The 24,232-nt window shown below is 47.1% G+C and overlaps 2 protein-coding genes across 2 annotated transcripts in view; one reads left to right on the forward strand and one right to left on the reverse strand.

Annotated features, from left to right (window-relative positions):
- On the forward strand, window positions 1-16,084 carry LOC134220169 (ATP synthase-coupling factor 6, mitochondrial). The gene is made up of 3 exons (XM_062699159.1): window positions 1-118; window positions 304-455; window positions 15,846-16,084. The coding sequence occupies exons 2-3, from the start codon at window positions 304-306 to the stop codon at window positions 16,012-16,014; spliced, it is 321 nt and encodes a 106-aa protein (XP_062555143.1). The 5' UTR covers window positions 1-118; the 3' UTR covers window positions 16,015-16,084.
- A 7,559-nt stretch (window positions 16,085-23,643) lies between these two features.
- Window positions 23,644-24,232, reverse strand: part of LOC134220180 (DNA polymerase epsilon catalytic subunit 1) — a 38,684-nt gene continuing 38,095 nt past the window's right edge. Inside the window, exon 4 of the mRNA XM_062699167.1 lies at window positions 23,644-24,209. Within this exon, the coding sequence (XP_062555151.1) occupies window positions 23,730-24,209 (480 nt within the window). The 3' untranslated portion in view covers window positions 23,644-23,729. The remainder of the gene's footprint in view (window positions 24,210-24,232) is intronic.

Below are 24,232 nucleotides of genomic sequence, written 5' to 3' on the forward strand. Positions count from 1 at the left end.
CTGTGAGTTCATCCGTTTGTCACTGACTTTTCTGTCGCTCATCTGTTGTTCTCGCGAGTTGCAGTTTTTCAGTCGAAAGTTGTTACGGAGTTCTAATTTTCCACCGGATTTTATCAAGGTAAGCAGGTTTATAATTACTTTATAAAACCAAAAATTTAGCGGCGTTCGGCAAACGGAAGTCCAACTGTTGGGACAAGTTAAAATACAAGATCCGAGTGCCGAACTCAATCGTTACATAACTTGGAGGTTATATGTACTGGAAGCAAAGTGTAATAACCGGACCGGAATATCTGTCTCCCGTAGATGCTGACGAACCAGATCCAGCAGGCCGCCCGTATGTTGGGAGCCCAGGCTCGCCGCAACTATGGCGTCAGCGCGGTCGTCCTGTCCAAGGCAACCGATCCGATTCAGCAGCTCTTCGTCAACAAACTGCGCGAGTACAAGAGCAAGAGCAGGTGAGTTTGTGGATAGTGGGGCTAAAAGAAAATTATGTGGTAAAAGATCATGTTTACGCAATTAAAGTACTTCAAAAACAATCTGCAATTACTACACAGTATGCTTTCAAGTGATGCAATTTGAAAAAGTGGCATTCTCAAAGGGTTTTGTTTCAGAACAACATCTACATAGATTTACAAATCTTTCCACCTAATGATAATTTGGTGATTTTAGTTTCCGATATAGAATTGAAAACGTTATGGGCACGTTCACAAGGAACCTTTCAATATGACTGATTCTGTCCATGATCTTGGCAGATACAGATACATTTCATAGTAGATTCGAGTACTGTAAAACCAAACATCTATATGGTTCTTCGGGCTTCTAGTGGTTGCTGATCAATCTGGAAAGTACGTCAGCATACAGTGACTATAATAAAAGTTTCGTCAAGTGTCAGAATTGGAACAGAATCGTCTGTCAGTTCTATACAAATGCGCGAGCAGAAGACCTTCAAACGTGGCACATGACGTTACTCTTCTTATAGGACTCTACGTCAGCGTAGCCGAAATCTTAAGTGGATACGTACTCGATATGGAAATCGTACCTCAAAAGCGTCAGTGCCCATCTGGGAGACGATTTGCTTAATGGATACTCTTTTTGGAGCCCAAATTCTGGCCGAGACATTGTAAAGTCAATAGTTTCGCAATGTTGATTATAGGTGGCGCTCATCTGATTGAGAGGTCCGAATTTGGCATAATTTTTGCGACAGTGATTTTGACAATTCAAGGATGCCTGAGCTAGAAAATTAATGCAGTTTCCATGGAAATGACTATGTCCATCAGATTCCGGAGATATTCCGGGTATTTCGGAGGTAGGTTCAAAACCGTAAATTTAAAGGTGGATATTAGGATAAGTTGTGGTTTAAATTTTAATAATATTCTAACCACAAATAAAAAGAGGCTCTTGTCGATTCGAACCATATATTGGGATTTGGAATCGGACCAGAATCGAGTGACATATGGCCATTTTCTTATAATCGGTTCCGATCGATAGTTTTCAAAGGCGCCACAAATTCATTTGAATCTCGTTTTGAATAGATGAATCCTGGAGTCGCTGGGGTGCCACCGGGGAATCTGTGGATGGGGACATTTCAGTTTTAGCACCAAAACCAGTCACCGTCTGAAGTATGGGCATCGGTGGTATGGATATGAACCATTGTACCATTGATGGCTCTGACCGCTTCTATGGAAAGGAAAAATTGCAGTTTTAGCACCAAAAGTGGGCTGAGTGGCCGGGAGGTTTGCGAGGTCGATCGTCTAGACGCATGTGCTATGGAGTGTGGGTTCGATTCCCGCCCCGGAGTGTCGGTTTCGTGATCACAAGTGTCTTGATTGCGGAAAGCAAGGGCACATAGAAGGATATTGCTCCTGTTTCTTATTAAAGTTTTTATCCAGCGTGTCAAATTTGTGGACGCCATAGAAAAACAAGAAGAAGCAGCGTGATCAGTCAACAAAAACAATGACAGTGCACAAAATCAGCGGTGGTCGGAAGTTCATCGATGTCAAGCTTAACAATGTCCCTCTCCGTCTGCAACTGGACACAGGATCGGATGTATCCATCATTTCACACCAATAGTCATGGATCATGTCAGGGGAACCACAAGATTTAATTTCGGAGCTATACTGTAGCATTACCCAGAGACGTTGTTTATAGATAGAGACCCGCAAACAGTGAAGCCGAAAGTACCAAACGAACTGTCAAACGCGGTACCAAACGAGCAAAGTAAACAAACATTACCAATCGGTACTAAATGCAAGATAGGTATTGTAATCAACATTATAGAAATTATAAAAAAGTTTGAAAAGTTCAGTAAATTAAGATGTTTTCAGAGTTCTCATAGCAAATGTATATATGGTATTTAATCATATTTATTGTTGAATATAAAGAAATGGTGCTAAAGAAAAGAAAATATGTAGTTGGAGCAAACGAAATAACTGCTCACACTGAGAGTCACTTCAAGTTCTCACAAATTTTTATGTTGCCGATCGCACCAGCCGGATGACACACAGCTATGCTTCGGGCTCCAGCATAAAATTCTCGTTATTATTTTGCTGTGGGCGTTATTTTCTGATACAATATTGTTACCAAATATTCAAATTTGTTTTGCACCGTACTAACCGTGTTGTGTTGAATGACGGTCTTATTACAATTAAATTGTAAATCGAACACACTTTTCACGGCACTGAATACGTATGGTACATAACGATAATAGTAATGAATTCATTCAAATCGCTTAACAACAATTACTCCATCACAGAAAATTAGTCCTGAAATGATGTTTTTGTTTACTAATTTTGAATTGTCAGTGGGGCCCACCGCGCGCTAACCCCAGAGATGTTAGCCACCATTTTTTCCCATTGGAGAGATAGGCGATGACAGTAGGGTGGATCGCACAGATTTTTTTGTCTGCTGGCCGTGAAGCCAGAATTGATTTTATTGTCTCCGCGTGTCTCTATATAATACCATCGTCTCTGGCATTACCCTACACAACGTCACCAAGTCAGGTACCTAATTGTTACGTCGCCGCTCCGAATATGGATCTGGATATTGTGGGGATTTATTGGATGGACATGTTTGGATTGTGGAATCAGTCAATTGCTTCATTCTGCAACCAAGTGACCATCGAGCAAACTACGCAAGTAGCAGCTCTTCGTGCCTTGTTCCCTAACATTTTCACAACACTATTGGAGTTTTGCAACAGAACTCCTGTCCATCTGATGCTAAAAAGCGACCCCAAACCGGTATTTCGGCCCAAACGTCCGGTAGTGCTGATAGTAGTATGGAAAGTGCTGTGGAGGTCGGTTGGAAAAGTTGAGAATCGTGAAGCAGGTTGAATTTTCCGATTGGTCTGCCCCGATTGTTGTCGTCAGAAAGCCTAACGGGACGGTTCGAATATGCGCTGATTTCTCAACAGGCCCGAAGATATTTTCTCGAAAATGGGCAATTGTAGGTAGCCACATCGGTCTATCTGATGCCTACCTACAAGTTCCAGTCGATGAAGAAAGCCACCAACTTCTCACCATTTCCACCCACAAAGGTCTGGTCTGGTCTGGTCTCGTTTTACCGTTCAAGCATAATTTTTCATAAGGACGTATGTAACAAAAGTAAACAAAACGAGGTTTTTAATACAACATGACAATCACACGCGGCTTTATATAATACGCATCGGTTTTACTGATTTTATATCTTAAAATTCTTTAATTCAATCTTTTTACGAATCGACGTATGTAAAAATTTCTATTTTTGAAGTCTCACTGTTACATACGTCGCTTTAACGTATGGAAACTAAGAGCGACCTATGTAACAAAAAAAGCAAAACAAAACAAAACTGCAGTTGCGCCAATCGTGCACTATGGAAAACCGACCAATGTACACCGACGTCTGTGCAGCATACCGGTGTATGTATAATTTTATCGTTTTTCACAGTGAATTTGAATGAACTGAGCTATGATGTGAAGCACGCTTATTACGTGTCATGTAATGATGCATGCCAGCGGAAAAAACTATTGAAAAAAGATATATATATTTTTTTTTTCTTCTTTGTTAAAGAGGCTTTCAGCTCTTGACTGGTTCACCTCTGGAAAAAGAGAGGAAAAAAAAAAGGAAGGGCCAGAAGGGCTCAACCTTCGCTGTCAGTCACTGTCATTTTCAGCTAGTCCGTGGTTTCGTGCCTTGTCAATATCTTTTAATCCGTGGTGGTTCCATGTTAGGTGTTTATCTTTTTCCGTGCCATTGTCCTAGTTAGTTTGCTTTGTTCGGTGTACAATTGTAGTAATTTCGTTGTTTCCAGTGTATATCGATGTCCATTTTTCGTTAGCGTGGGTCGTGTGTGTGATCCGGGTTTCTTGTTAGATGTCCTTGTAGATGTCTGCATCTTTCAAGAAGCGGATAGTTGCTGTCTCGTATGCCGGGTCGTTGGATAGTGCATCCCTTATACTACCAATCGGGTACCGCGACCTAGGGGCCTCATAGAGGGGGCACTCACACAGTACATGCTCGCTGCTGTTCCTTACTTGACAGGTGTCACACATCCGGTGGAACGGACCCTGGCCGGAGAAGTCATTGCTCAGCCTGGAGTGGCCCGTCCGAAGCCGGGACAATGCGCGTTGTTCTCTCCAGTCCGCTCGATCCTCCCATGCTCTGGTCTCTCCCTTAATTTTCCGCAGGAACAAGGAGCGGTTTCCCCACCACTCTGTTTCCCATGAATCTTTTACTGTCCTCCTTATTTCATTTCTGGCATCGGGCCCAGGAACCTCTCGCGTGAGGTAGGCGCTGCTTCTTCCCAAGTTGGCCAGCTTATCCGCCTCCTCGTTTCCGCGGATTCCGGCGTGGCCGGGTACCCATAGAAAGGTGATGTTGCTGTCAGCAGCTTGCACGAGCTCCTGTGTGGCTTGGATCCACGGGTGTTTTGTTCTGGGTGTTTCCAGAGCCAACAGGGCGCTCGCTGAATCTGAAACAATCAAAGTGGATGCCGCATTTGTATCAGATGCTGCCTTGGATAAGGCCGCTGCTTCGGCTGAGTAGACCGTACACTGGTCGGGAAGTCTCAGGTGTATCTGCAGATCTGAACCGAAGGCACCGATCCCCACCGAACCATTAGCCTTAGATCCGTCAGAGTACCGAATCTCCGCGTCTTGGTATTTGTTTCGGATCCTTTCACTGAAGACTGCTTTGGCTCGAGTTGGGTTGGTACCCTTCCGCAGCTGCGCCTTGATTGCCCAGTCGATGGTTGGGATTTTGGCCTTCCAGCTTCCCGGTCCTACTCGGTGAACCTCAGCCACCGGGGGAAGCTTAGATTTGGCCACCGCGTTTAGGGCAAGGTTTGCTTGGGTTTGCAGGAAGCAAGCTTGCCCATTTCCCCATGTACGTTCCAGGAATCCAACTGCTCTGCATCCGATTGTCGCTGCTAGTTTGGATCGGAATGGTAATACTCCGGTTTTTGCGCAGGCTGCAAGGGCTGGAGTTGATGGGAGAAGCCCAGAGATGGTCCGGATGGCTACGTTATAGGTTGGGGAGAGTTTTTGCACCATTTCGTCGAAGGCCCTGCTCGTGATCTCCAATCCATACATTAGGCGACTATTGATAATAGCGTCCAACACACGCCTCCGTATGTCTCGGTCACTCCTGGTTCGTTTATTAGTGATTGCCCGTAGTAAATTAATCCGAGTCCTACATGCCTCCCTAATCCTCTCGAAGTGAGGTCGAAATGTTAGGTACCGGTCGAGTGTCACTCCGAGAACTTTTAAGGTCTTCTTAGTAGGGATCGGGTTACCTGCGATTTTGATGGGCTCACGCGGTGGTGTATGCCTCAAGTCACAGATGTGAAGCCTGGCACACTTACCTGCTGCAATGTCGAAACCTACATCTTGGGCCCAACTAGCGACTGCTGTCACTGCTGCTTGTAGTTTCCTCCTAATGCTCCTGGGGTGCTTACCGGTGACGATCAGGAGAATATCATCAGCATATACTAGAATAAACACCCCTTTTGGAAGCACCAAGAAGACGCCGCTCATCGCCACGAGGAACAACGTAACTGCAATTACCGATCCTTGCGGGACTCCGGTTTCTTCCTGCACCACTTTGGACTTGTGGTTTCCCACCAGTACCTGGTTCGTTCGTCCATCTAGGAAATTCCGCAGAAAAGCCAGCATATTTCCAGTAATGCCCCATTTCTTGAGTTTCTCCAGGATCCCCGTAGTCCACGCCCGATTGTAGGCTTTCGCCAGATCAAGGGATGCAAGCTCAACATGCTCGCCATCCTTCAAGCAGTCGTCCAAGATCTGGCCAAGGGAAGCCAGGTACGTCCCAGTGCCAAGGCCAGGCCGGAAAGCATGCTGTCTGAAGTCCAGTCGTTTGTGTTGTACAAGGTGGTCCATTAGTCTGCGGTTCACCATCCTCTCCATCACCTTTGCCACACAACTGGTCAAAGCGATTGGACGGTAGTTGCCGACTTCGTTGGCGGAACCGGTGCCTTTAGGGATGGGGATCACGTAACTGTGTTTCCAGCCTTCAGGAAGTGTTGCCTGCAGCCACTCTTTGTTCATCCCTTGCAGGAGTGCTGCTTTCCCGCTGGGGGGAGCCTTTTAAGCATTGGGTAACCCAGCTCATCTGGTCCTGTTGATTTCCCTTTCGCGTTCTGTAGGGCGAATTCCAGCTCCTCCATGGAGAAGGGACGGTTGAAAACCTTCGTCGGGTCGTGAGGCACTACGAAATTCTTGATTGCCTGTTCTGGTGCAGGGTGCCGGCTCAAGAAACGAGCGGGATAGCGCCTGAAGGATGAGAGATCTTGAAAATGGTCAGCTAGCGCGTCGGCAATAATGGCTTGGTCCCTACAGGTAACGCCGTTTATTTTTAGGGCCATACCATTCATGCGCCTTTTGCCCTGGATGCAGTTTATTCTCCTCCAGAGCTCTGAAGACGAGAGGTTGGGATTCAGCTCGTCCAGAAATTCCGTCCAGCCACTGGCCTTAGCCTCCTGGATGGTTTTGCGGCATACGTTGCGAGCTGCTCGGTAGGATTCTAGAATTTGTGTCCTATCCGGGTGATCTTCTGGCATTTTCCTTTTGGCCCTTTTGTTGGCTCTCAGCGCCTTCCTACGAGCTTTTACCACTTGCCTGGTTTTTTCACTCCACCAGTACAGGGCTCGACGACCCGCATTGGGAGATGTCTTCGGGATTGTATCCGACGCAGCATTTTGTATCCTTATGGAGAGGTCCTCGATCGAGATGGATGGCTAGCGGTCAAGTTCCTCCTCGAGTACTAGCTGGAATTCCGGCCAGTTGGCTTCGGCAAAGCGCCATCGGGGGCGCCTGGTAGTTTTTGGAGTAATGGTATTGGCCAGTTCTAATCGAATAGGGAGGTGATCGCTTCCCATGGGATCGTCTTCCACGCACCACAGAAAGCGGCTTGTCACAGAGGCTGTGCAAAGCGATACGTCAATAGCAGTGTCTGTTTGGCCACGAGAGAAAGTGGATGAACCGTCGTTCATGATCGTCAGGTTCCTCCCGCTGGCAATGCTGGTGATGGTGGTACCTCTAGCGTTGGAGCGTCGGCTGCCCCAAGCTTTGTGGTGTCCGTTTACGTCACCAAGGACTAGCATTGGCTGGGGGATTTGATCCAGCACTGTTTCAATACGGTTTCGGAAGTTGTCTTTCCATTGGGTAAGTACCATCCTACTACCGAGAGCGGAAATGGCCATGATATTCGGACGGCGATGACCGGAATGTCCGATTTAATGCTGATTGGCTGAGCTGGAAATTCCGCGGCAATTCCAATGGCAGCGGACTGGAAAATGTTCGCTCCGGTGATGGTGTGCCATCGGAACTTGCGACCCATGGTGTTATTCATGGCGGATGGTGTGGCCCTATGCGTCTCTTGAAGAGCGAGTACCGCTGGCTGATATTTCTGTACCAGAATTTCCAGATCCGCGATATTGTGGAAGAAGCCGTTCATGTTCCACTGGATTGCGAAAGTTGATTGGGCGCGAGACGTCGCACCGTTGGCAGACCCCGACAGAGCTCCACCGAGCGCAGGCCCTGGTGGAGGACCCACTACTGGCAGAGGTGAAGGAGCTGCGGGAAAAATGTTGAGTGTAGGCCCCTGTAGCCCCCCGACAGGTGCGCTACTGGGTTTGAAGGGTACAGCTGCCAGGGGTACTGGGGTTACTGGATCTCTAGTACAAGTCTTGGAGTTGCCAGGCTTGATCACTGCTGTTGGTCCGTAGCGAGTTTTGTGTAGGACATCGTAGACGTTCGCATCCGTTGCCTCTTCGTGTGAAAGAGGGGCAAAGGGAGGCGCTGAGGGCGCCGGTGTCAAAAGATTGCGACAGTTTCGGTATGGATTCCTCCTCAGGTGCGGTCTGGGAATGTTGTGGGTAGTCCCTTCGGAGCTCGGGGTAGAGAGATTCATGTCGGGATCCGAGCAAGGCGGAGCTTCCCTCGTGACAGGTAACAGCGTGTCACCTGCAGAAGACGATGCCCGTACGGAGCTATTATGGGTAGTTAGCTTGCCGTTATTGATGTCAGAAGTAACAAAGAATGGTGCTACGGTGTTGGGCGTGCGGCGATTCGATGGTTGGTCTTGCGAAAACCCATGCTTGATCCTAGCGGCGTCCTTCGGGGGAATGAGCGTCCCGAGCTTCACCCAGTGCTGGGCCGATCTTGCAAATCCTGTTTCTTGAAGCTCATCGGGGGATAGGGAGTGAAACCCTCTATGCGTCCCGCTTCCAACTTGCCCCCAGCGCCAAGGGGTGTTCCCCAGTTCCGGTGAGGCAATGACTTCCGCACTGAGGGGCCAAGGCTACTGGGGGGGTTTGTTGGGATCTTCGGCTGTTTGCCATCTTCGTCCGGCAGGCGTCGAAGTCGACCCGGCCGTTCCAGTTGGGCAAAGACGTCTGGTCGGCCGGCGCCTCGGCTACCTACGGCACTTTCTTCGTCAGGGTTTGACATGGGGGTTGGACATCTGGGTGTAGAGGTAGCTTGCTCAGTCATTTCCTGTACCATTGGCGTGGTGAAATTCTCTGGAGGGGTGAAGAGAAGAGTAAAATGGGTTCACTTGCTTGAATCACTTAGATTTTTAGGGCGACTGAGCAGCGATTGGTTCGAATCTAAACGGTGAGATCCATCGACTCCGCGGAGCTATTAGCTTTCGCCTTTCGCTTAGCGTTGGGGGAGCCGGTGGAGTCGTGGCTGGTGGTGGATTTGGTAGTCGGTCGTGTCCGTTTCGATTGATAAGACGAAGTTGACGTAGTGTCTTCGTCAGAACAAATTTCGCATTTTGAAGCCTTCTTCTTTTGAGACTTTTTCCTTTTCTTCTTTCTTTTCGCTGGTGCAGTGGCTTCGTTCGTTCGGACACTAACCATTTTTCTATGCTCTCTACGGTTGTAGGCGCGTTTCTAGACTGCGACGTTTCGGGAATGGTGAACTGTGAGATGAGAGCGCGATTTCTGTCATCAGACATAGTAGCAGCGAGAGCTATGGAATCAGCCTGATTCATCAGCCTCCTGATCGTCTCATCCTTCCTCACAATCAGTTCATCCCGTTTTTCGAGGTCAGTCTGCAGTTTCTTCACTGTGGTGGAAAGTTCAGCAATCTGCCTGACCAACTCCTCGATTGTTCCATGCTCCTTTACTTTGTCCATTCGGTCGCCGACGCTTTTGTGGTGAAGTGTCTGCTCCATATCCACAATCCTTTTGTCCATGGTCTCGGAATCGGCAAGAAGCTATGCGACCATGGCTTTCAGTTCTCCAATGTCAGTGTCCTTGCTGTTGGCGACTACATTGGCGTACGCGTTTGGGCTTCGATTGGTGGCTCCGATTCGAATTTCGTGTTCCCGGCGGGCTTGTGAGTACGAGATACCGAGATCCACACGGAGATGTTGGATAGCAACCTCCTTTTCGTATACCGGGCACTTACGGCTTGATCTTACGGGCGATCGTTCGGAACGTTGTACCTGTGCGACAGTTGCGGGGGAAGAGGCCTGGTCGGTAGATGGGGTTTGTTCTGGGACCAATTCACGATCCTCTTCGTGCACTTGACTGCATTTTCCGCACACTCTGGATGGATGTGTGCATCTCTTGCCGGTGTGACCGTACTCCCAGCATCGGAAGCACAGCATCGGGGACGGATAATAGTTGCGGGTTCTGCATCTTGTGTAGCCAAAGTCGATATGTGGGGGAATGACTGTTCCAGCGATCGTAAGGATAATCGTAGCCGTGTTTTCGAAATTACCGCCAGGCATGCGACGTTGGATGCGCCGAACCTCCATGATGCCTTGAGGCGCCAGCTGCTTCTGGAGATAAACGTCCTTTAAGCCGACGGAATCGAAGTTTGTCACAACGCATTGCCTTTTATTTAGATGGGGTGTGCGGAAACATGGATGGCTGTACCATCGTGCAACTTCTGCATCGTGCATAACTTTTCGTACTGTGCCTTGCTGCGTATTTTCAGGACGTAGCTCATGCCACGATTCTCCTTGATTGGTTGCCTCCATCCTGAGGTACTGCAGGGGGCCTGCGGTACCATCGGGGTCCATAAACGCCGGTAGGCGTGGTCCAGTGAAATCTCCGTTGATCCAGTTGCTGCTACCACCGGGATCCCCTGGGTCACCCGGGCGGATGTGTTGGCCGTTCGCCAGCGCCATGCTGGCAGAACGGGACGGATATCGTTCACAAGAGTATTCGCACCTAATGCACGTATGTCTTTACGTCGGTATTTCCGTTGGTGTCCAAAAAATTTTGTTCCACACTGTGCTCAGACACTTGCGGGACACACTGTAGTACACCTTATGCGTCCGTTGACTACTTGACGTTTTTTCGTATTTTCGAAAACTTAGCACCACTTTTTTTTTAGAAAGTTTCCTTCTGGCACACCGCAACCCACACTGCCAAGAGAGTGAACGAAATAACGTCACCCGGGCGGCCGGACAACTTGTTGTTTTGTTTCTCGAGGCACGTGGAGCACAGAATAAACTCGCGTTTTCGAATGTTTTTGCACCGAATTTAGTTAAACCTTCACTGTGGATCACTTCTGCGGTACTTTATGAACTAGCACAGAGAGGTTACGACCGCCGCGATCGCGAAAAATCGGAAAATTCGCCTAGATTTTCTTGAGCGCGCGCGCAATGAGAACCGAGTTAACGACCATCAAAACATGAAAAATGAGATATAATTTTAAAACAGTTTTAGAAAAAGTTTTGCTAACTTTCTGCAAAGGATTTCTCAAATCCTCATAATTGTTACATACGTCGTTATGAAAAATTATGCTTGCGTTGATTATTTGGATGACGTCTTGGTTGGTGGACAAACGAATGAGGAGCATCAACAAAATCTGCAAAAAGTGCTCACTCGCCTACAGGAATTCGGTTTCACAGTGCGAATCCAAAAATGCAGTTTTGGAATGCGTCAAGTGAAATACTTGGGTCAAATACTCGATGCAGAAGGCATTAGACCTGAACCAGATAAGGTGGCAGCTATTAGCAACATGCCACCCCCACACGATGTTTTGACTCTACGTTCGTATCTGGGCGCCATTTACTATTATGGAAAATATGTTAGGAAAATGCGTACGCTCCGGTAGCCATTGGATTGGATCAATTGCTAAAGGTCGATACCAAGTTCGATTGGATTTACTGGAGGAAATGCAACCAGTTCAACAACAGCGTTAACGAACTCCCCAGAGTAATACCCAGCAGCAATCGATTCCTTCTAGTCAGTCTTCAAGAATCCAGAGGCTGCAATTTATGAACTAACGAAAGAAACAAAGCAGTTCCAAATTTTCTAAAGGAAAGTTTGAGAGAGCACGAATCAAAGGAAACAGAATCTAGAAAAACCCAGATTAATCCACCTAGCGGTGATGGTGCCTTTCTCGACCTTCGTAAAATGTGTGTGCTTGAAAATAGATGAGCTAGTAGCTAGGAGTAAAAAAGACAAATTTCTTTGTCCGTTCTATGAAAATCAGATTATTTATGGCAAAGATATTGTAGATCCAGTTGAAAACCGAAAATCATATTTTGTCCCATTCCCGGATGTCGCGACTGCATCGCGAGTGGTGCCCGACTATGGCACAGTTGCGCACTACTCGCGATGCAGTTGCAACATCCGGAAATGCGAGAAAATGCGATTGTCGCGAAACCTTGGTTCGGTTTTCAGCTTGATCTACAATATGCTAATAAGAATTTCGACATTTTTGTTTCCTTTTCCAATCTTTTTGACGTACATACCCTGTTTTATTTTACCCAGTCATATATTTTAAGGATATCACTTTTTGGATGTAAATTGAACTGAAGCGCCGACTACAAAAAAGAAAACGAAAATGTCATTCCCATCAAGCGAGCGGAGGGCAATATTTGTTATGATATAAATCTCATGACCGTCTTTCTACCAAACTCCCGTATGAAGAGGAAGGGAAGTGTATCAGTGTGGAAGCATCCGATAGTTCGTTTTCGGAAAGAAATTATAGCCTTTCGGTACAACTTTGTTGCACAAGAAAGGCAAAAAGTATTTTGGCCATAATTTCAAAGGTAATAGTCCAATCTGGCCAACTTTCTAAATAGAACAGGATTCCGCATCTAATGCAATTTGTTGTGAGTAAATCGGTTGAGGGTAAGTCCATTAAAAGTCAGCTAGACTTTTTTACTCGCTGTTTTATAACACATAGTATATTTTGGCCATAATTTCTGTGCCCATGGTCCAAATTTTCAATAGAAAACAATACGACAGGATTCCGCGTCGAATGAAACTTGTTGGAATTATAGATAGTGGAATATATAGATGAGTGAAGATAAATCCTCTGTCTCCAAACGAACTGTCAAACGTGTCTCCAAACGAGCATGACGTCACGATTTCAATGGAAACGTTAAGGGCTGTGACGTCATATGTGCGTGTGCACGGGCAGAAAAATCGACTCAGCCATGCTTTCGCTCATCTATCTATTCTACTATCTATAGTTGGAATTAAATCGGTTGAGGATAAGTTCCAAAAAAGTGAGCTTAACTTTTCGCACTTTTGGGGCGCGCACACACACACAGAGACATCATCGCAGTTCATCGAGCTTATACGTATATAACACTATGAGTCTCCAGGCCTTCTGTAAAAGTTTGGTTTTGGAGCGAACATACAGCCTTTTCGTAGAAAAAGGCAAAAATGGTGTTCCAGCCATAATTTCCAATCCCATAGTCCGATCTAGCCAATTTTCAATAGAAAATAATGGGACAAGATTCTGCGTCGAATGCAATCTGTTGCGAGCGTCAATAGATGAAGTCTAAGTGCTAAAAAAGTGAGCTAGACTTTTTCGAACTCTTTTTCGCAATAAATAGTAATTTGACCATAACATCTAAGCCCATAGTCCGATCTGGCCAATTTTCAATAAGAAAATATGAGACATTCTGCGTCGAATGCAACTTGTTGTGAGCAAATCGGTTAAGGATATGTGCCCGAAAAATGAGTGACATTTTTTACGCGATTTTTTCGTATGAATTTGTATTTTGGCCATAACTTTCGATCCCATAGTCCGATCTGGCCAAATTCAAATAGGAAACAATGGGACAGGATTCTTCGTCGAATGCAACTTGTTGCGAGCAAATCGGTTGTGGATAAGTGCCCGAAAAATGAGTGACATTTTTTAGGCGATTTTTTCGTATGATTTTGTATTTTGGTCATAACTTTCGATCCCATAGTTCGATCTGGCCAATTTCAAAAAGGAAACAATGGGACAGGATTCTGCGTCGAATGCAACTTGTTGCGTGCAAATCAGTTGAGGTAAGTGCCCGAAAAATGAGTGACATTTTTACGCGATTTTTCGTATGAATTTGTATTTTGGCCATAACTTCTGATCCCATAGTACGATCTGGCCAATTTCAAATAGGAACCAATGGGACAGGATTCTGCGTCGAATGCAACATGTTGCGAGCAAATCGGTTGAGGGTAAGTGCCCGAAAATGAGTGACATTTTTACGCGATTTTTCGTATGAATTTGTTTTTTGGCCATAACTTCTGATTCCATAGTCCGATCTGGCCAAATTCAAATAGGAAACAATGGGACAGGATTCTGCGTCGAATGCAACTTGTTGCGTGCAAATCGGTTGAGGGTAAGTGCCCGAAAAATGAGTGACATTTTTTACGCGATTTTTTCGTATGAATTTGTATTTTGGCCATAACTTCTGATTCCATAGTCCGATCTGGCCAATTTCAAATAGGAAACAATGGGACAGGATTTTGCGTCGAATGCAACTTGTTGCAAGCAAATCGGTTGAGGATAAGTGCCCGAAAAATGAGTGACATTTTTACGCGATTTTTTCGTATGAATTTGTATTTTGGCCATAACTTTTGATCCCATAGTCCGATCTGGCCAATTTCAAATAGGAAACAATGGGACAGGATTCTGCGTCGAATGCAACTTGTTGCGAGCAAATCGGTTGAGGGTAAGTGCCCGAAAAATGAGTGACATTTTTTACGCGATTTTTTCGTATGAATTTGTATTTTGGCCATAACTTCTGATTCCATAGTCCGATCTGGCCAATTTCAAATAGGAAACAATGGGACAGGATTTTGCGTCGAATGCAACTTGTTGCAAGCAAATCGGTTGAGGATAAGTGCCCGAAAAATGAGTGACATTTTTTACGCAATTTTTTCGTATGAATTTGTATTTTGGCCATAACTTTTGATCCCATAGTCCGATCTGGCCAATTTCAAATAGGAAACAATGGGACAGGATTCTGCGTCGAATGCAACTTGTTGCGAGCAAATCGGTTGAGGATAAGTGCCCGAAAAATGAGTGACATGTTTTACGCGATTTTTTCGTATGAATTTGTATTTTGACGATAACATCTGATCCCAAAGTCCGATCTGGCCAATTTCAAATAGGAAACAATGGTACAGGATCCTGCGTCGAATGCAACTTGTTGCGAGCAAATCGGTTGAGGAAAGGTGCCCGAAAAATGAGTGACATTTTCTACGCGACTTTTTCGTATGTATTTGTATTTTGGCCATAACTTCTGATCCCATAGTCCGATCTGGCCAATTTCAAATAGAAAACAATGGGATAGGATTCTGCGTCGAATGCAACTTGTTGCAAGCAAATCGGTTGAGGATAAGTGCCCGAAAAATGAGTGACATTTTTTACGCGATTTTTTCGTATGAATTTGTTTTTTGGCCATAACTTTCGATCCCATAGTCCGATCTGGCCAATTTCAAATAGGAAACAATGGGACAGGATTCTGCGTCGAATGCAACTTGTTGCGAGCAAATCGGTTGAGGGTAAGTGCCCGAAAAATGAGTGACATTTTTTTCAGTAGTTTGCGCACACACACACACACACACATACACACATACACACATACACACACAGACACACAGACATCACCTCAATTCGTCGAACTGAGTCGATTGGTATATAACACTATGGGTCTCCGGGCCTTCTATAAAAAGTTTGTTTTGGAGCGATCATATAGCCTTTACCGTATACTTAGTATACGAGAAGGCAAAAGATATTTTAGTTACTAGATAAAGATTGTCGCTTCGGTTCCCTTTGTTCTGCTGTCCGGAACATGTTGGGTACCAAGCTGTCAAATCGTATGGATTTTCCTTCTTTGACATTTAGCTCCCCTATCCTCGCCAGCAAAAGATGTTCCGGACAGCGACGACAGCGACAATCTTTATCTAGTAACTAAAATATCTTTTATCTAGAACGACTACACTAAATGAAAATGAATCAACCGAGGGCTGTCTTTCTTGAGTTGACAACAAGTACAAATGTAACTGTAATTTACATTAAGATTATAATAATATTCAAAAAATATAGCTTACCAATGAAACAATGTTTCACTAATGCCATTATCATTTCCTCTATTTTCAGCGGCGGAAAGCTGGTCGATGCCACACCCGAGATCGAACGTGAGCTCAAGCAAGAGCTGGAGAAGCTGGCCAAACAGTACGGAGGCGCCAGCGGTGTTGACATGACCGCCTTCCCTACCTTCAAGTTCGAGGAACCCAAATTGGGCCCAATCAACTCCAGCAGCGCCTAAGCCGGTGCTTGCGTTCGTGTAAACTTTTCGAAATTCGTGGAATAAAATACTGAAACTCTTAGTCCCTAAATCCGTGAGGTTTGTTTTTACCCTTCTTACACCCTAAGAAGGGTATAAAGATCGCTTGAAAAACCGACTTTTTATCCGAGGCTCGGAGACCCAAGTCGTATATACCAATCAACTCAGCTCGACGAACTGAGCACATGTATGTATGTGTGTGTGTGTGTGTGTGTGTGTGTGTGTGTGTGTGTGTGTGTGTGTGTGTGTGTGTGTGTGTGTGTGTGTGTGTGTGTGTGTTTTTTTTTTTTTTTTTTTTTTGCAAGGGTTAAAGGCCATCAAAAATCTGCGCGACAGACACCTCGAGCATCCACACTATGCTCGAAGGCGAACAGGGATGGGCTCCTCCCGACCTGCTAAAAATGTGCCTCCCGGATAAACCGGGTCCCTTATCCTCCTTGCCTCGATCCCCCCGGGACCACTGGATGCTGCGACTACTTCGGGGGGGGCTGTGCTCATGCACTTCTTCTAAAATTCCGGCCCCTAGCTTAGGCTAGTTCGCCGACTGGCTTGCTGAGATCCACTGCTACGTTCCTCACTCGAATCCTCCTGACTTCCCCCGGCGTCGAGGGTGGTCCACCAGTTCCGGTGAAGGAAACTTCCGCACTGATGGTGCCCCGACTACCGGCGGCTATCGCAGGGGACGCTTTCGCGCATTGCGCCGACTTCGTCTTCGGGTTGCAGAGGTGGTCCGACAGTTCCGGTGGTGGATAACGTCCGCACTGGCGGTGCCCTACATACCCGAAGCACTTCCTTCTTCTTTCTTCTTTCTTTAGCAGGTTGACGGTTCGAGTGCCGAGGTCGGTCCGACGATTCCGGTTGGCAGAAGACTTCCGGTTCGCTGGCGCCCCGACGACTCGAGACCCAACACTGCTCACTGTGCTGGATTTTGCTCCAAACCGACGCTTACTTGCTGGTCCCTTCTCCATCGACGCTGCAGCTCTGACATTATTTGTGTCACGACTCTGGTTACCGCATGCCACGTACCTTCATCGCGACACATTCGCTCTGCGATGTTGTCCGCCCTTATGGCAGGCATTCTCCTACGTGCCTCCGCAAACCTCGGGCAGTCGAATATCACGTGCTCTGGAGTCTCCTCTACGTCGATACACGCCGGGCAGAATGGCGATGACGCATGGCCACACCGGTGCAAATATTGGCGGAAACAACCGTGTCCGGACAGGAACTGTGTGAGGTAAAAGTTCACCTCACCATGCTCCCTGTTCACCCACGTCGACACATTGGGGATGAGCCGATGGGTCCACCTTCCATTATCCGCATTGTCCCACTCCTGCTGCCACTTCACCATAGAGTCCAGTCTCACCGCCTTCCTCACATTTCTGGTATCTCTCCGTTGGTAGCACTCGATATCCTCTGCTAGGGTTATGCAGATTGGAATCATCCCTGCGATAACGCAAACTGCCTCCGACGAAATAGTTCGGTACGCACTCGCGACTCGAATGGCCATTAGACGAAACACGCTATTCAGCTTCCTCCGGTTACGTTTCGTCTTGAGCGCAGCTCCCCAGGCTGGAACTCCGTACCTTAGTATCGAGGATGATACTGACGCAAGAAGACGCCTACTGCTGCCTTTCGGACCGCCGACGTTCGGCATGATCCTTGCTAACGCACTGATCATTTGAGCCGCCTTTTCACAGGAATAGTCCACGTGGGTGTTGAAGTTCAACCGGTCATCAATCATCACACCTAGATGTCTCAGAGTCCGCACCGACGGGATGTCGTGCCCTCCAATGGTAATCTGCATCCGCTGGATTACTTTGCAGTTGCTGACCAGCATCACTTCCGTTTTGTGATGAGCCAGCTGCAGCTTGACTCCATTCATCCAGGTTTCTACTGCGTCGGTCGCTTCCGCCACCAGCATTTCCACCTCCTCCAGTGACTCACCGGTTATCGTTAGGACGACATCATCCGCGAATCCGTAAATCTTTACACCTTTGGGCAACTTCAGCATCAGCACCCGTTGTACATCACATTCCATAACGTCGGGCCTAGTATGGACCCTTGTGGAACGCCCGCCGTAACCCTGATCGACTTCTGCCCCGAGTTCGTGTCGTAAACCAGAATCCGGTTCAGGAAGTAGCTCCTAAGGATCTTACACAGGAAGTCGGGGATTCGCATTCCATGCAGCGCTGCGGCGATGGCCTCCCAGCTGGCACTATTGAACGCGTTTTTGACGTCAATCGTCACTACCGCGCAGAACCGATTGCCGCTCCTCTTCTTCTTGGACGCCCTCTTTGCATCTTCAATGACTGTCCTGATTGCATCCACAGTCGATCTGCCTTTGCGGAATCCGAACTGTTTTTCCGATAAGCCAGTCTCACCCTCCGTGAACTGTGTAAGCCTATTAAGGATAACCCTTTCCAGAAGCTTCCCCAGTGTATCCAGCAGACATATGGGCCTATACGATGCTGGATTCCCCGGCGGTTTTCCTGGTTTCGGCAGCAGCACCAGTTTCTGGATCTTCCACGTGTCCGGAAAATTACCGTCTACTAAACACTTCTGCAGTACCATCCTGAACAGATCCGGGAACGCCAAAATCGCGGATTTTAGAGCCACATTTGGAATTCCATCCGGACCCGGAGCTTTTTTCAACTTCAAACCTTTCGCCACTGATAATAGCTCGTCATTGGTGACTTGCATACCTGCAGCGGTTACTCGGTCTTCATCTTCGTACGGCGTACGCGGCCACGTCGTAGAACCATGCTGCGGGAAAAGACCGTCCACGATGATCTTCAGCTTGTCTGGACACATTTCGGCTGGCGTCGCTGGACCCCTGATCTTCTTTGTCACAACTCGATAAGCGTTACCCCAAGGATCAGCGTCAGCTTCCTGGCACAACTCCTTGAAGCAGTTAGACTTGCTGATTTGGATCGCCCGTTTGAATGCCGCTCTAGCTTCACGGAAAACTATCTTTCGCTCCTCTCTGACCATTTCAGACCGTGCCCTCTGAACGTGTCTCCTAGCTCTGAGACAGGCAGCGCGAAGGTTAGCAAGATTTTCGTTCCACCAGTAACTTGGCCGTCGGCTATTCGTTGGCTTCAATTTCCTCGGCATCGTCGCATCGCAAGCCCTCGCTAGCGTTTCCGTCAGTTGGTCTGCGTCAAGGTTTGTAGCGTCGCTGTTCACTCGAAGTGCTTCGATAAAAGATCCTTATCGAAGTCCTTGGTCTTCCATCTTCGCCAACTAGACCGTCGTACCGCCGGAGTTCGTGTTCCAACACTATATCGGATCGCCTGATGATCGCTATGGGTATATTCTTCACAAACTCTCCAGTTCATGTTCCTCGCCATCGACGGACTGCAGAACGTGACATCGATGATGGACTCCTGCCATCTCTGCGGAATGTACTAACGGTACCTTCGTTGCACAATCTTACTTCCAGCTTAGCCAGCGCCTCCAGCAAACTGTAACCTCTGGCGTTAGTCAGTCTGCTTCCCCAATCCACTGCCCAAGCATTGAAATCGCCTCCGATGATCACTGGATTTCGGCCGATCAGCTTCTCCGTGAGTGAGTCCAGCATCCGGTTATACTGCTCCAAAGTCCACCTTGGGGTGCGTAACAGCTACAGACAAAGATCCCGTTAATTTTGGCGATTACGAAACCCTCGCTTGAACTGTCTACCACCTCTTGGATAGGAAATCTGCCCATCACTTGGATAGCCGCAATCCCCGTAGCATCCGCCACCCAGTTGCCGTTGTCAGAAGGAATCCGGTACGGCTCAGCAATAATTGCCACGTCGCACATTGCTTCTGTTGTCGACTGCCACAACAGCTGCTGTGCGGTGTCGCAATGGTTGAGATTCAACTGGATGATCTCCATTAATCTCGGCCCGCCATCGCCTTCTTGTAGGCAGGGCATTGAAAGCCACCCGTCATGTGGTCGTTTCCATCCTCCGGTTTGCAGAGCAGGCATCTTGGTTGCTTCGTGCAGTCCCTAGCAACGTGTCCTTCTCCACCACATTTCCTACAAAGACCGGATCTGTCTGGGCCACTGCAGTTTCGCGCCTGGTGTCCAAATGCCATACATTTGAAGCATCGCTCCATCTGTTTGGTGATTCGAGGGGTGAGTCTCAACGGACACATAGACCATCCGACCTTCACCTTGGCCACCTCCACCATTTTGTTGGCGGCATCTACCGGTAGTCGTATCGCTGCTATTTGTGTACCACCGTACGCTTTCCTCAACCGAATGGTCATCTGAACTTCGCCCAGCATGCATTGTGAGATCAGTGCATCCCTCAGTTCGTCTATCGTGGTGATCTCGTCCAGGTCTCTGCATTCGACCACGGCCTCCTGCGTTAAAGCCCTTACGTTTCCTTCACTACCTAAGGAATTGGCAATGAGCTCCCGGAAGGCCGAGCTCTTGACCGTGGGATCCTTCTTCAGCTCGAACAGCAATTCCCCCTTCTGAGTACGCCTAGTCCTCACAACTTTTTCACCCAAGTCCTTGAGCACCGGGTCTTCTCTCACCTTCCGTAATATCGCTGCGTATGTCGTCTTGTCGCTCACTTCGACTATCAAGGCGTCCCCCTTGACCCGCTCACGAGAAGAGCGATGTTTTTCTTTCTTCTTCTGCTGCTTCTTTCCACGTACTCCTTCTGCTTATTTCTCTTCTCTCGCTGACTTTCCACGGTTTGCCAATCACCGTTCTTGACGCCTTCCTTCAGTACGCTAGCACTATCTTGCACGTTCCGCTGCTTCTTCGGGATTTCCTGCTCTCCTGGAGAGTCCCTGCTTCGCTTCTCCGTGCGAGTATTTCGGGAGCTCATTGGTGTTTGCAGTGTCTCGACTGTTGTATGCTCCGCTGCATCTTTCAGTGCTTTTTCAGCTGCTTCCGCTCTACTTTTGAGCGCGTTCTGTTCGTGCTCAGCAGATTTAACGGCGGACTTGATGCTCGTCACTAGAAGCTTGATCTTCGTGTGAACATTGTGCTTGTCCTTCACGAAGTCATAGAGCTCGTTGACTCGCTTCCGCACCTCCATCAGGTTGGACCTCCCAAATTGTAGATCCTCCTGAATAGCACTACTTTCCGATTTTGGGGTGGACACCCTATTTCCGGATCCTAGCTCCTGTTGGCCTGCCTGGTTCTCAGCAGCCTTGGCCATACTGCTGGTACTTGCTACTGCTGCCTGCGCCATCACTGGAGATCGCTGCAGCCTCCCACTCTTTGCGAAAACATTCGCACCGCCTGCTCCTTCGTTGATTGTAGAATTTGTTTCCATGTAAAGGGTCCCCCTCCGGGCCGTTATCTCTTCCTGTTGTAGATAGTCGCCTCTTGTGATCCCATGGGTGCCTTTGTAACAGTGAGGTCCATGCAAGGGTTGACTCCGGTGCCTTATAACACCGTGTTCAGAGCCGGATCGGCGTAAATCAGGAATGGTGCATCTGAACCTACTACCCACCGGTATAGGTGACAAGTGTTGAGCGTTACCGGAGGCCTGCCAGGTTGTTTACCGGGACGGAGGCAGACGAACCATTAGCCTGCTTGCCATTTCAAAAAGATGTCGCTCTTTTTTACTCAGGAAACAGAATAGCTCGACTGTCAGCCCATATACGCCTAATCCTATCCAAAAACCGAGAATCGTCCAATGTCGTTTGCCGTGACCAGTATACCATAATCAGGATCTTACTGGCATCAATCCTGATGTGCCGGTTGGCACACCTGTTGGGCTTGTGTGCTTTGAGCGGCGCACGGTCGCTGTGATAGGGCCTGCTTGCAAACACATGCAGCTTTTTATAGAGGTTCAACAGAGCCCACTGTCAAACCCCACCACGTTCTAGGCAGGCCCCCTAACTCGCAGTGGCCATGGGGAGGGGTCGTCAAGCCCTTGGACAAAGTCCCTGCTGCCCCCTGTGTGTGTGTGTGTGTGTGTGTGTGTGTGTGTGTGTGTGTGTGTGTGTGTGTGTGTGTGTGTGTGTGTGTGTGTGTGTGTGTGTGTGTGTGTGTGTGTGTGTGTGTGTGTGTGTGTGTGTGTGTGTGTGTGTGTGTGTGTGTGTGTGTGTGTGTGTGTGTGTGTGTGTGTGTGTGTGTGTGTGTGTGTGTGTGTGTGTGTGTGTGTGTGTGTGTGTGTGTGTGCGTGTGTGTGTGTGTGTGTGTGTGTGTGTGTGTGTGTGTGTGTGTGTGTGTGTGTGTGTGTGTGTGTGTGTGTGTGTGTGTGTGTGTGTGTGTGTGTGTGTGTGTGTGTGTGTGTGTGTGTGTGTGTGTGTGTGTGTGTGTGTGTGTGTGTGTGTGTGTGTGTGTGTGTGTGTGTGTGTGTGTGTGTGTGTGTGTGTGTGTGTGTGTGTGTGTGTGTGTGTGTGTGTGTGTGTGTGTGTGTGTGTGTGTGTGTGTGTGTGTGTGTGTGTGTGTGTGTGTGTGTGTGTGTGTGTGTGTGTGTGTGTGTGTGTGTGTGTGTGTGTGTGTGTGTGTGTGTGTGTGTGTGTGTGTGTGTGTGTGTGTGTGTGTGTGTGTGTGTGTGTGTGTGTGTGCGTGTGTGCGTGTGTGTGTGCGTTACAAAAATCTCACATCAAGATCTCAGCCGTCCGTGAACCGATTTGCACGATTTTAACACTAAACGAAAGCTATGACTTTGTCATTGTACGAGTTCAATTTTTTTTGCAATCGGTCATTTGGTTCCAGAGATATGTGAGAAATACGAACATGAAGTGCATTTTCAGAAAACTAACAAAATAATGTCACATGAATATCTCAGCCGTCTGTAAACCAATTTGCATGATTTTATCTTTAAACGAAAGCTATGACTTTGTCATTGTACGAGTTCAATTTTTTTTGCAATCGGTCATTTGGTTCCAGAGATATGTGAGAAATACGAACATGAAGTGCATTTTCAGAAAACTAACAAAATAATGTCACATGAATATCTCAGCCGTCTGTAAACCAATTTGCATGATTTTATCTTTAAACGAAAGCTATGACTTTGCCATTGAACCCATTGTATTTTGTTTTTGCAATTAGACATTGGGTTCCGGAGATATCTCTGAAATACGAACATAAAGCATTAGACGTATCAACTTCACACATTGGTAAAATATGTCCCATCAAGATCTCAGTCGTCCTTGGACCGATTTGTGCGATTTTATCTTTAAACGAAAGCTATGTTTTTGTCATTGGACCCATTCATTTTTTTCTGCAATAGGAAATTCGGTTTCAGAGATATCTGTGAAATACGAATATGAGACATATTTTCAGACTACTAATGAAGAATTGTCACACCAATATCTCAGCCGTCTATGACCCGATTTGAACTCTTTTGGGCTTAAACAGAAGCTGTAATATTGCCATTTAAGGCGGCAAATCAAATCTGCAGTCTTTTTGTATCTTTTAAAAAATTTTAAGTTTCCAGAAATATCCCTTTTTTTATTTTGAAATCGTTAAAAGCATGATAATATCAGTTATTTTACATTCAATTGAAGGTCATATGCATAGAAATTGTAATATGCACTGGGCACACACAACCATTCAAAAGTGTAAGAAGGGTTGCGTTCACTGTAGGTGGATTAAGTCGGGTTTTCTTGAAAGAAAAGGACATTTCTCTATCTGAATATCGACACCTTTTTAAAGTTACAAATGTTTAAAAACCAAATTACGTGTATTGAATATAAATATCCAGGAAGTGAATTACCTTTTTTCACGTCCGCTTAGGTGGTATTCAACATGTGCTCAACCGACTCCTTCAGCAAAGGCATCTTGCAATTTTCGGCCACGGTCAGAAAGCTGTTAAGCAACCGTCGCAGTTCACCAGCAGAAATCAAATTCTCAAAGCTTCCAGCACACGAGCAAAACTCGGCCAAGTTCTCCCGCTTGATTTGCTTGCACCGCCCGCAGCGCAGATCCTGCAGCGTGTAGGACATCATCTTCCGCTCGACCACCTCCAGCAGGCGCATTTCCAATTCTACCGAATCGTAATCCGCATTACACTGCGGACACATCCACACTACGCCGCCGTCCCGGATCGCACGATTCCCATCTTTGCGCAGATCCACGTCCCGGCAATGATTGCAAGCCTTGCAGATCACCTCGCTCAGAACGTACGATTTCTGCGGCTCCTTCCAGACGGCTTTGTCGCTAAAATCGCCGATTCCCACCAGATGTAGCATATTTCGACGGAGACTTGTTAACTATTAGATTTAAAAAAAAATGT

Source organism: Armigeres subalbatus, chromosome 1, assembly GCF_024139115.2.
Source record: "Armigeres subalbatus isolate Guangzhou_Male chromosome 1, GZ_Asu_2, whole genome shotgun sequence".
Lineage (NCBI taxonomy): Eukaryota > Metazoa > Arthropoda > Insecta > Diptera > Culicidae > Armigeres > Armigeres subalbatus.

Bases quoted from the DNA above. Each gene is read 5' to 3' on its own strand.
- LOC134220169 (XM_062699159.1), top strand. From the start codon at position 304: ATGCTGACGAACCAGATCCAGCAGGCCGCCCGTATGTTGGGAGCCCAG. The intron at 456-15,845 runs GTGAGTTTGTGG...CTCTATTTTCAG, and splicing joins GAGTACAAGAGCAAGAGCAG to CGGCGGAAAGCTGGTCGATG.